We start from the raw sequence: 12,441 nt of genomic DNA on the forward strand, positions 1-12,441 counted from the left end.
TGTGTCTCTCTCTCTCTCTCTCACACACACATTCTCTCTTTACCTTAAGCATTTTATTCCAGACACGTTCAGTGCTACTCCTCTGTCCTCCCAGTTCATCCATGATGTCTGTCAATAAAGCCTGCAGCTGTAGAGGGTCACGCACACACATACACACACACACACACACACACACACACACACACACACACACACAGACATACACATACATACATACACACACACACATACACAAAGATTATGGAAATTCGAGTGGTGCCACTTTTTTTTCCCCATAAACACACTATCTCAAATGAACACAGACAAACATACAATTTCCTGATCTGTACTTCCACAATTTGCCTGTCCATAATTCTGCCAGATTGCACACATACACACACACACACACACACACTCTTACAACTAATTAAAAATCCATTTGCTGGGTGTTAATTTTCATAGCCTGGTGGGCTCTGTACAATGTATGCCAGGCTGTCGCCAAACCAAATGCTCTGCCATTCAGACAGGATTTTACAGAGCTGACTCACGCTGAGACAGACAGATAGACATGCATGTGCTCCTGCTGATACTTTATTTCTGCATGTAGTCATGAAGTATTTTCTGTTGGTGCTCTCCACAGGGAGGTCAAAGTTCAGGGTCAGCTGCAGAGCAGTTGCCCTAGAGCTGAATAAGGATTCAGTGTTTTGGATGAGGGTACTTCAGCAGGCTGGAGCTTTGGTGCTTAATTTCAGCAGTAAAAGCAATACTCACTTGGGGAAATACACTGGTTTTCTAACTTGCTTCCACAACTTCCAACCTGAGTCATAGCTATCACTGAGGACACTGAAGTCATGTCCTCTGTACTTTTTCCTTGAATTTGGGGATTTTAGGAACAAGGGGGAGGTGGTTACTTAACAGGCTGTTTCCAGTATTTCAAGACTAATACGCGCTATTTAAATTGGACCTATATATATATATATATGTGTGTGTTGGATACTTTCTCCTTAATGTTTGGTCAAAGGGTCTTTGCTAAAAGTAAAGAATAACACATTTATCAAGTGACTTGCTCCTACTTGAATGTAGAATGTAGTAGTCTTGAATGAAGTAAATGTTAAGAGCAGCTTGCATTAATCAATGTACCCCGAGAGACTACAGTTTACTACATCACAGAGACTGGTGAACATGTAAATGTACTAACTGACAAATGATGTCAGTGACGTGATGCAGAGTCGTCATGCTTGCTGTGTTACAGGGATTAATGGATGGTTGATATCAGTGCCAGAGAAACAAGTAACCAGGTCTATGGAAACAAGCCCAAAAAAAGTGACTCTCCAAAAAAAAAAAAAAGAAAAAAACAGATGACCTTACCCACCAGAATGTGACTGAGGCCACTTGGTCAATTTATATATGTATAAATATATCATAAGCAAACATATCAAAAATACTATTATTTGTAATCTTACATTTTTCTTTTTAACTCTAAAGAAGTTGAACCAGTTTAATCCAGTCTTTTTGTTTTTTTTCTGTATTTTGCCCACTTATAGCCTGGCATTGTTAACGAAGTAGCTAAAGAAACTCCATCAATCGCAAGATTTTGATTGTAAATGTCTCACTCACTGACTGTTACTTGTGTGTATGGGGGAAGGGGAGGGGTGGAGGAAACAGGGTTGTGGATGGATCCTCAACAGAACAAGCTATTATGCGTTTAAATAACATCAAAAACATCTGCTAAGGATTTTTTTGAAAGTTTTTTTTTTTTAAGCATTTTGGCTTTATTAGACAGGTATAGTGGAAAGAGACAGGTGAAGGTGGATTACATTAAGGATTGGCTCTGAGCCCTTTCTTGTTTGCAATGGTGATGGACAGGTTGATGGACAAGATCAGGCAGGAGTCTCCGTGGATTATAATGTTCGCCGATGACATTGTGATCTGTAGTGAGAGTAGGGAGCAGGTTGAGGAGAGCCTGGAGAGCTGGAGTTATGCACTGGAGAGAAGAGGAATAAAAGTCAGTTGGAGCAAGATGGAATACATGTTTGTGAATGGGAGGGAGGACAGCGGAATGATGAGGATGCAAGAAGTAGACGTGGCGAAGGTGGATGAGTTTAAATACTTGGGGTCAGCTGTTCAAAATAACTGGGAGTGTAGAAGAGAGGTGAAGAGGACAGTGCAGGCAGGGTGGAGTGGGTGGAGAGAAGTGTCAGGTGTGATCTGTGACAAGGTTACCAGCAAGAGTGAAAGGGAATATTATATATGTATGGTATATTGTTGGTTTATTGTATGGTTTGGAGGCGGTGGCACTAACGAAAATACAGGATACGCAGCTGGAGGTGGCAGAGTTGAAGATGCTAAGAGCTTCTTTGGGAGTGACGGTGACGAGATAGACAGGATTAGGAATGAATAATTAGAGGGACAGCTCAGGTTGGACAGTTTGGAGACAGTGAGAAAGGCATGTGAGATGGTTTGGACATGTGCAGAGGAGAGATGCTGGTTACGTTGGAAGAAGGGTGCTGAAGATGGAGCCGCCAGGCAAGAGGAAAAGAGGAAGGCCAAAGAGGAGGTTTATGGATATGGTGAGGGAAGACATGCGGGTGCATGGCAAAAGAGAAGAAGATGCAGTGGACAGGAAGAGATGGAAATGGATGATTTGCGACGGATGGGTCGTGACCCCTAACGGGAACAGCCAAAAGAAAAAGAAGTGTGAAGTGGAGAGAGACAGGAAGAATGGGATATAGAGAGAGGGGATGACATACAGCAATGGGTCTGGGTTGGAAATGAACCCTGGCCGCTGTGGTAAGGACTCAGTCTAACGTTACATGGTATGCGCACTAACCGGTGATCCACCGGGGCACAGCTAAGGATTTTAATGTTGGCTAGTACATACGTGGTTCTGACTGCAGGCAGCGATATTTGACAACTTGGATTAGACTTTATTTAACGTTAGACATATAGGGAACAAGCCCAAATAAGCAACTACACTTTAGAAACAAGCCCAAAAAATCGCAACCAGTGACTACCAATATTTGTAAGCAACAAGCCCAAAGTCACTCATTATAAGTGGACAGCTGTGGTTGATATCAGTGTGGTCTCTGCGTTTAGCTGACAGATGGATCCAGAGGAGAAAAAATGTGACTCACAGTAATTCCAAAGTTGTCTTATTGACATGTGTGTTCTTAGTAGCCTTGCTAATGTTAGCCATGGGTATGCCACAACTGGAGGATGTGTGAATTGTGCAGCTGAGGTCAGGACTTCTGGAGTGCTGTGTGCAGTCACTGAGGCTACGCTAACACTAACTGTTGGATGGTCAGAAAATCTTTCCAAACTGTATCCTACTGGCTTGTTAAACCACAAATGTCTCATTTTCTATTCCTACATGTGTTAAATATAAAAGATGCAGGATGTGGGTTTGGGGGAGTTATTTAAAGGCAACTTTGATGGAGCTGACGGCTGACTAACAAAAGTAAAGTAACGACTGATGTAACAGGTTACACTTGAGTAATGAGTAATGTAATTACTTTTACAATTAATATGTAATCAGTAATTGATTGCAATGTTCAAGTAACTTGCCCAACACTGTCAGCTGGGTTTTGTTAAGACTTACTTACTACAAGAACTGGACTTCAGAGAAGCTGCAGTCTTTCCCTAACCTTTAAAAGTAGTTTTACTAACCTAAACTTAACCAAACATTTACCATAGAAATGCAGAGAATGCTCATATAGATCATTTTAGAAGATGCTGACAAACCACCTTTTTTGCTGTTTAGGTAAGAAGACTTGTTGATTGATTTAGAATCAACTTTTGGTGGATAGATTTGACATCAGCTGCCATGTTTTCCATTTTAAAGATTGGCTGTCCAGTGACACGGCAGTGTGCTGTACTGTATCTGTCAAATCAATTATAGAGGGTTCATGTTGATATCTGAGTGAAGAGAACTGTCAATCATCTTTTGCACAAATGGCTTGAAATGACATCTGTCTCAAGTTAAAGGTCCAGTGTGTAGAATTTATTGGCTTCTAGCGGAATGGACTTGGTAGAAATGGAATATAATACTTGCAAGTATGTTTTAATTGGTGTATAATCACCTGAAAATAAGAATCATTGTGTTTTTGTTACCTTAGAATGAGCCCTTTATATATATATGAGGAGTAGATCCTCTTCCATGAAGCGCGCCATGTTGCACCGCCATGTTTCCTGAATGGACAAACCAAACACAGGCTCTAGAGAGGGCCTTTCGTGTTTTTAGTGGCCACTGTTGGTTCTTCTACATGCTTGGAAGGGGAGGGGTAGTGGAGGGGTAATCAGTTGGTTGCAACCTCACCATTAGATGCCACTAAATCTTACATACTGGTCCTTTAATTTATGCACGGCATTACCAGACCACAGTTGGAGAGAGGAAAATTGTGGGATGACTTTGCCATTAAAATTCTGCGTCAGTCTTCAGGGCACATGTACAAATAACACAACAGAGAGAGATTTGTTTCCTCTTCACCTGAATTCACTGTAAACCAAATTCCTGAGCCTTAAATAGTTCCTCAAGAGTGACAGCCAATCAAAATGTCTTCAGTTTGGAGGGTTCATCATGTTTTTTTTTTCCTTGCGTGAACTTTGATTTACACAATAAGAAAGTAAATTACAAACACACATACACAACATGTAGCCTATTCAAACACATCTGCTAAAACATCTTTTTTTCTGAGGAGGGAACTAAGCTTTTCACTTTTGTCAGCCACAGTTTGGCTTTTCTTGGGGCCCTTTCAGTCAAGCTGGATGCTGCGAGCTGTGAATTATTAAAAATCCTGAGAGAGGAGAGCAATTTGACATGGCTCTATCACATCTTGACTGGCACATGAATGCTGTATTGGACTATGAATGGAACAAATAAACACATTTCAAATTTGGGAACTTTTAAGATACCTTCAGTGCTTCAACAAAAACTGAAAAATGCTCTTTTGGGAAAAATAACTACTTAAAATGAAGGAGAAAGTCCTTATTCAGGTGCTTTTCTGAGGCAGAGTCTATAGCTGAAGAATTACCTTCCAAAGCTAATTCATTTTGATTGATCCACCAGTTTTAAACACAACTTGCTTCAGATAATCTATATAAGCCCTTACATTTTCTTAAAATGCAGCCTTACATAATGTATCATTCTTGGCTTTGTTATCAGTTGGTGCAGAGAAGGCCTTTTGTTTACTGCGAACATATTTTTTTTCTTCAGCTATTTTATAATGTATGGAGCTCTAGTCTAAGTTTACTGAAGTGGGATAAAAGTAGATTCTACTACTTTTTTTGTAACAAATTTGAAATATGCTCTGTGGTGTTCAGAAAAACAAAACAACAAAATACATGTACTGTATATATTACAGCTAATATTATTTACTCTTTACTATGCTGTTGACACCATCTGTCTTTGCAATGATTCCAAATGAACCACCATAAAGTGTGAGTTCATCTTGGCATCTTGCTATGAGCATATTGGTTGCTGTACCTTTATTTTTCCTCAGTGATACTAAGTATTAGTGATACACAGTGGGTTTGCTGAGTGGTGGAAGCTGCTGTTTTTTATGTACACAGGGTTGTACCTTTTAACTTTTTATTAGAACCCAACAGATATTAACATGCCAATATTAGCTTATCACAGATGTAAGTAGTTGCAGTTCAGACATGCCAAAGATGTGTTTGAGGTAGTTTAGAAACAGCAACATTACCACAGTTTATCTACCAGAGAAAACTTAAGTGTTAAATGTGCTGTACAGTTTCCATCTTTGTCACAAGTCTTTAATTACCACATTGATAGATTCTAATCAAAAATGTTTGTGATTGTGTAATAAGCTATTAATGGCCAATATATCATTATCTGACATTCTAAAAACTCAAATATCGATGTCAACCTAAAAAATTCAGTATTGGTAAGACTCTACTTCTTAAAAAAAATCAAAGAACCAACTACTTCTGTCACAGTTGCTGATCTTTTGTACCAATTATTCAACTAAGAGAATTCTTAATGCCCATTTAGGAACATGACTCTTACTTCCTGAACCACCTGACACCAGAAATAATTCCTCTCTGTAGAGACTCTTATGTTGACCCTCCCCTATCTGTGCATCTCTTTATACTGTCAAGTATGACAAAACATACTGTGTTAATATATTTATGCAAACCTAAAAATCCCTTTGAAGATTAACTTACTTCCATACATACTCTGAATTACTCAAAGCAAACAGGGACACGCTATTTCAGTTGTAGATTACATGGGTAATACCTCACGGTCATGCATTTTTGGGAACAGAACTGTAAATTAACTTCTAAATTACTAGGTTTGCCATCACTGTGCCCTCCAGAGTTAATGCTATTAACTGATAAGTCCTCAGAGAGCCCCGACGTGACACGTGGAAAACTTTGGCTAGCGGGAAACAAGATGTTGGCTATTAGATGGAAACCTCTGCACACTTTCTTTCCTTGCACCAGTGGAGTGTGTCATTAATTGACATCCTAGCCATGGAGCTGCCCGCTGCTAGGATGAATAAGGCTGCCCAAGATGTGCTTGAGGCCAGGAAGGCAACACTTGAAGCAGCAAAGAGTCCACTTACATGAAAATTAACTTTCTGTGCTATCTTCAGAGCCACAGAGAAAAGGGGCGGGGTGGGTAATGGTTCCTGGGGGTGGGGGCGGACAGAGAGTGGATCTAAAGAGACAGACAGGAAGCAGAAGCGGACGACTGGGGTGGAAAATAAATGGAGTAAAGAAATCTGGAAGGTGGAGGAAAGAAAAAGGAGTAGGTTTTCTTGCAAAGGAGATCTGACCTTTAAAGAGGACAAGAGGACATCGTGTATGTGTGTGTGTGTGTGTGTGTACTACTATCTTTGGGAAGACCAATTTGAGTTTTAGACCTGGGGAGTGAGGACATTTTGGATAGTCCTCACTTTGGGACAGACTTTGAAGGGCTGTTTAAGGGTTAAGACTTCTTTTTAAGGTTATGATTAGGTTTCAGTCCAGTTTGGGGTTATGGCCAATTCACATAGAAAGCGTTTTTAGAAGTTTTTTTGACATCTGTCATCCGCGCATGTCACGGAACAGAACGCTTCCACTCTATTAAATGTATCAATCTACACTGACTCTGAGACACGTGTGAGTGACACGCGTCTCATGGAGACCCCCCACGTTTTTTTACAGTCTGTGTCTATTTCTGTCATGTTTAGTGAAGTGTAATCTGCACAGACAGCTGTTTAAATCACACAAATATCCTGCTGTATATGTGTTTTGAACTTATTAACAGTATCTACATTGATGGATCAAGGCTCCCAGTCTGTGAGCGTGCCTGTTTTACTACAGGCAGATTCCCCTCACTCACTGCGGTTGACGGGGAAATAAAATCAATTAAACGATAAATACAATTACTGTTGATTTCTTATCGTGGAGCCTAGTGGTGCAACGGATCGTAGTTGATCTGTGATCCGTACGGATTGCCCCCCACAGTTGGGGCACGCATGTGAACTGCGGATTAATTGCAAAATTTAATGTGTCATTTAAGACAACGTAAACAAACTGCTGTAAGTACAAGTCATGGACAGACAGCATGTTGCTGATTTTGAAGAGCATTGACCAAACCAGCATTTAAGGGGTCCGTAGTGACATCTGCAGGTATGTTTACCTGCTGTTTAATGTGCTGCAGCTGAACAACTAATTAGCTACATAGCTGCTAACTTAGGTTAGCGGTGCACTTTCCCCCGGTGAATGTTTGTTTGGTGGCTTGTTCAACAAGCTGAGCTGCAGGACAAGACGTGTGTTCATGTTTGTAAGTTTTGATGATGTGGACACAGGCTGTTGTTTCATTCACTACCATGTTTAAAGGAAGAAAGTATCATGCCTCGTATTGCAATTGAATTTAACAATTGAGCATTGAATATTTTAAGATTTTATTTAACATTTAACATTTAAACATCTTGAATGTTGTTTTCCTTTAAGACCATGGGCAAAAGTTCCTTGCTGTGTTTTACAGAATATATGGAAAGCAAAGTTTTATTCAACTCATGGCTGCTGCAGACTACCAGCTCCAGGCTACATTAGATGCTACTAGCATCGTACACCGGAATCTCAGAACTGTCAACGGTTGAGTTGCATTGTGGGTAATGTAGGCACTAGGTTTTGACGAGGAAGAAAGAATAATGCATGAAAAGGTTCTGCTGCATCTATTTTAATACTTTTTAAAATTATTTTTGAAATAACTGTCTGTGGGTTTGTGAGTCATACAATGTTATAGGGGTGCAATGATAAATCATCATTCTTTTAATTACCTGGCTTTCAAATTGGACTTTTAGTGTTTTATGGTCTAAATGCAGTCTAAGTCATAAAATCAGTGTGAGGAAACTTTTTCTTAAAGTCTGAAGTCAAATGACTCAAGTCAGACCAGAAGACAGAGAAATGATGACTTCTTTAGGACAGGAATTCAGGGACTTGACCTTAGCTTGGGACTTACTTACAAACTTCACTTGCAAAACATTGACTGTGTCCCATTTCTGCTTGTATATACTTCCATTTTTAATAAAGACAATTGCATATAATCAATTAATACAAAGTATTGATAAGATTATGTCAACAATTTTCAGCCTCACTCCAAGACATACTGCATGATCTTTTGAAAAGCCGGTTGATTATGTTTTTACCTTCATCTATGGTCATATGGTCTGGAGACTGAAAGAATGAGATTGCAGAGGCAAGAGGCAAAATGAGTTTGCTTTGCAGGGTGTCTGGTTTAACTGTAGATATGGTGCTCAGATATCTGGATTCTGGTCACCACTGGAAGGAGAACCTGGGGCAGACTCTGTCCATGCTACTGGGACTGAGAATGCTTTAGGATTCCTCATGAAAAGCTAAAGGACATGCTTGGGGAAAGGGGTGTCTGGGCCACGCTGCTGCCAGCATTAACCTGGACTTGGGTTATTGGTGAAAAATGAATGAATGGAACTTTCAAAAAGACCACAAGTTGACCACATGTTTTTATATGTTGGCTTAATGTCAGTTTATCTGCACATTGTATTTTACTAAATTTGGTTTTAATAATTACTTGTTCTATCATCTGAGGGAATAATTAAATTACCTGTCGTATTAAGATATCAGTGAAACTGTCGCCTGTAGTTTATTCATTGGGTTTTTCTTTTCTGGGTCTTTCTTTCTTGGGTTTGTTCTTGCTTTCTGGCCAATGAATGTTAAACAATTACGTGGTCAGTATTTTTTGGCACTCAGCCTGAATTTCACTTCTTCTTTGACTGCCTTTTTGTTTTACGTCATTCATTCATTCATTTAACTTTGTTTTTGCACTAACAAATCAGTAGCATGACTGCAGAGATAAGTAAAGAGTATCCATTTCACCATATAGTAAACATTTTTCACAATGATCTAAGAAATATGCGATTTTTCTCTACAGGTTGTCAAACATTTAGTCCATTTGAACCTGGTTGGTTTTCAGTACGATCTGTTTTGGCAGATCTGAACACAGCAATCGTATTTGAATGCAGACCAAAACAACAGCACCAAGCCCATTCATAGGTCTGTCCATTGCCAGAACATGATCTGACCTTGATCTGACCCAACTACAAGACGTACTCTGGAAGTTTGAGCTAAACAGCTCCTTTAGCCAGGTGTGCTTAGCATACTGGGAAGCAGATGAGCAAAATCAACAGTTGCTAGCTGCTGTAGCTGGAGAATGAATTGAAGGCCAACCTGTACTAGCAATGAAGTATTTTGCCTTCTTGACATTGGGCAGATAGGACCTTTGTTCCTATGTTTGTGTTCTTTCTCCCGTCCCAGACACATCTAACCAAGAAGCAGACGTGTACTTCTAGTGACCAAAGGAACAACAACAGTCTATGCAGCTGCGTTGATCTCATCTGAGCTTGTCATTTTTGTGGCGATCTTTCATTGCTACTTTTCATGGATACAGCTGGGTAGACTGCTAGCAATGTAGGAAACAACAGCAGCCAATGGGCTGCCAATACAGCAATACAAGGGTGTCCAACCTATTTTAATGAGGTAGAAAGTTTTGTGTTTTTTAACTGTAGTAATGTTTCATTTGTACTGGCCAATCCAAAATCATTGGATTCAGGGTCCAGTTTGGTGTCATGGTCCAAGTTCAGTTCAGTCAAGTTCAGCTAACGACAAATCAGTTAGTCACAATGAAGAAAAATGGCTTTTAAAATCTGTGATCACTTATACTTTCAGTATGGCACTTATACTTAATGAAGATTGATGTCTGTCTAGAATACGCTAAATTGTATTTGTATGAAACAAGAGTCAGTTACTGTTGTCCATCTCTATATATCCCTAATTACAACTAACCATCCAACTACACTTCCACTGCTCCACACACACATGCAAACACACTCATATTTTCCTGCTTCTCTTTGTTTCAAACACATGCACATTTGTTCCTCACTACAGTATTTCTCTCTGACACGCAGCTCCTCTAATTCCTTACTTTAGTCTTCTTATCACAACATGCACATGCTCCCACTCATTGACTTTTTCGCACATGCACAAACATGCAAAAAAACTCAGCAACGGACAGAAAGAAGGCCAGCCTCTGCCTTCTGATTCCTCACTCTCTTTCTCTCAGTTCATAAATATTAAAGTGCAGGCCCTGCTTATTGCTGTGCATAATTCAAGACTTTATTAAAACAAGCTAGCCTAGTTCTCTCTCTGTGATGCTACTGTGCTGTTAAAAGTGTTCCTTGATGATGCTTACATCCATGGCACTGGAGGCCATCCTGCCACACACACACAGACACACACACACACACACATGCGCACATACATGCGCGCACACACACACACACACACACATACACACACACACACACACAGGCACATGTTTCTTTCTATACTTTTTCAGACCATCCATAGTTTAAACTCACTAACCCTTAACTGAAAACAGGAAATTCTTGTATTTGTCAACCTCTGTGTTATTCTCATATTATTGTCATATGACTATTGGTCATCAAAACATTATTACTCCCCTCCTTCACTGTAGAGATTTCGGAAGTGCATATTATGGCAAGATCATATAATTTAACAGATATAATCTGTCTTTGAGTAAGACGGTGTTGCCTAGAAACTCCTGTAGCTATTAAGTAGTCATGTGACTGAAGTGGACAGGTCTCTAGGAGACAAGGATGCACACAAGTGTGCATCATCAGCAAAATCATGGCAACATAAGTATGTTGTTTCTCAGGATTCTGTAGAAGCAGCATGTACAGGCTAACCAGAAATAGACCAGGTATTGATCCCTGAGGTACTCCATATGTGATGTTATATTTCCACCTAAGGTTCTCAGGAGATACAGAAAAATGTCCCCCCTGAGACAGGAAATCCTACCTACGTCTGAACCTTTTGAAGTAGAATGTCATGATTGCCATGACTGCTGTTGGCAGGGAGACTTGATTGAAATGTTCTGAGTAGTTGACTGATGGCCAGGTATTCAACTATGGACAATCTTCTCCATAATTTTGCTGAAGAACAGTAATTGTAGAGGCAGAAAATAAGACAGACTCCTTACAAAAGATAAATACAGCAACTTGGTTTTATATATTTGGCAAGCTCTCTGCTTCCATACAAATTTCATACACAGTGCTTGGGTTTAGTCTGAGGTTGTACACAGGAAAACAAAGTCACTGTGGTGCTTGAGTATGTTACTTTCCTGCATCTGCTTTCATACATTCTCCACTGCCAAAAGCAGAGAACTTTCAAAGGAGTGCTCATAAGATGTCATACAGATGGCCTTAAATGAATATTGCCAAATTCAAATTCTGTTTACTCACTTTCATAAAGTGTGGAAACTTTTAGCATGGTAATAGATGCTGTGTATTGTTCTAAAGTTGAGATACATACTGTATCTTGTTACACAACAGTATACTGTTATGTACTTTGCATGGGGGTTTGGGTTTGACAGCATGTTATCAAATTAGTATCCAGTATCAAATGAACTTTTTGAATCTGAATCCTTACAAATCCTATTTGACTCCACTTAGGTTCAACTTTTAGATTTATAAGTAGTTAAAGTAAAAGGTAACTTTTGGCTCCAAAGGCAATAACAGCAGCCTAATTAAAATTCACAACCTGAAAATGAGATGAACAGTAGGAGATTCACAATGTTGAAATAAAAGAACTAGCCCCAATTAATTTTGCACACTGTATTTTTCAGCTATTTGACCTAAATACTGGAGGTCCTGATTCTGGGCTGGTAAGGTGGAAGCTTAAATTATTGATATGATCTGCATAAAAGGTTAACTGGGAAACTGACGTGTGATTAGCAAGATGGTTTCACTGTTCAACCATGTTAGAGAGTAGTGTTTCTTTCTCCAACAAACAATCTTTGGTTGAGTACAGAAACAAGCTTGCAAAGAGGGCAGAAACTAGACATTAGTTTATAGGTAGCCTTTGGGCAATTCAGTTAAGGCACTGATAATTAGCTGC

General features: G+C 39.6%; 1 protein-coding gene across 5 annotated transcripts in view; it reads right to left on the minus strand.

The window, feature by feature from the left end:
• Nucleotides 1-12,441, minus strand: part of LOC121899939 (spermatogenesis-associated protein 16-like) — a 117,323-nt gene that overhangs the window by 26,685 nt on the left and 78,197 nt on the right. For 3 of the 5 annotated variants that reach the window (XM_042415719.1, XM_042415722.1, XM_042415721.1), the window contains exon 10: nucleotides 44-127. The exons of 1 other annotated variant lie outside the window; for it this stretch is intronic. In XM_042415719.1, the coding sequence (XP_042271653.1) occupies nucleotides 44-127 (84 nt within the window). Of the gene's footprint in view, nucleotides 1-43; nucleotides 128-1,759; nucleotides 1,964-12,441 lie in introns of those variants that run through there. One more of the 5 variants, XM_042415723.1, reaches the window with a different exon arrangement.

The sequence above is a fragment of the Thunnus maccoyii genome, chromosome 7 (genome assembly GCF_910596095.1).
Source record: "Thunnus maccoyii chromosome 7, fThuMac1.1, whole genome shotgun sequence".
In the NCBI taxonomy this organism is placed as follows: Eukaryota; Metazoa; Chordata; class Actinopteri; order Scombriformes; family Scombridae; genus Thunnus; species Thunnus maccoyii.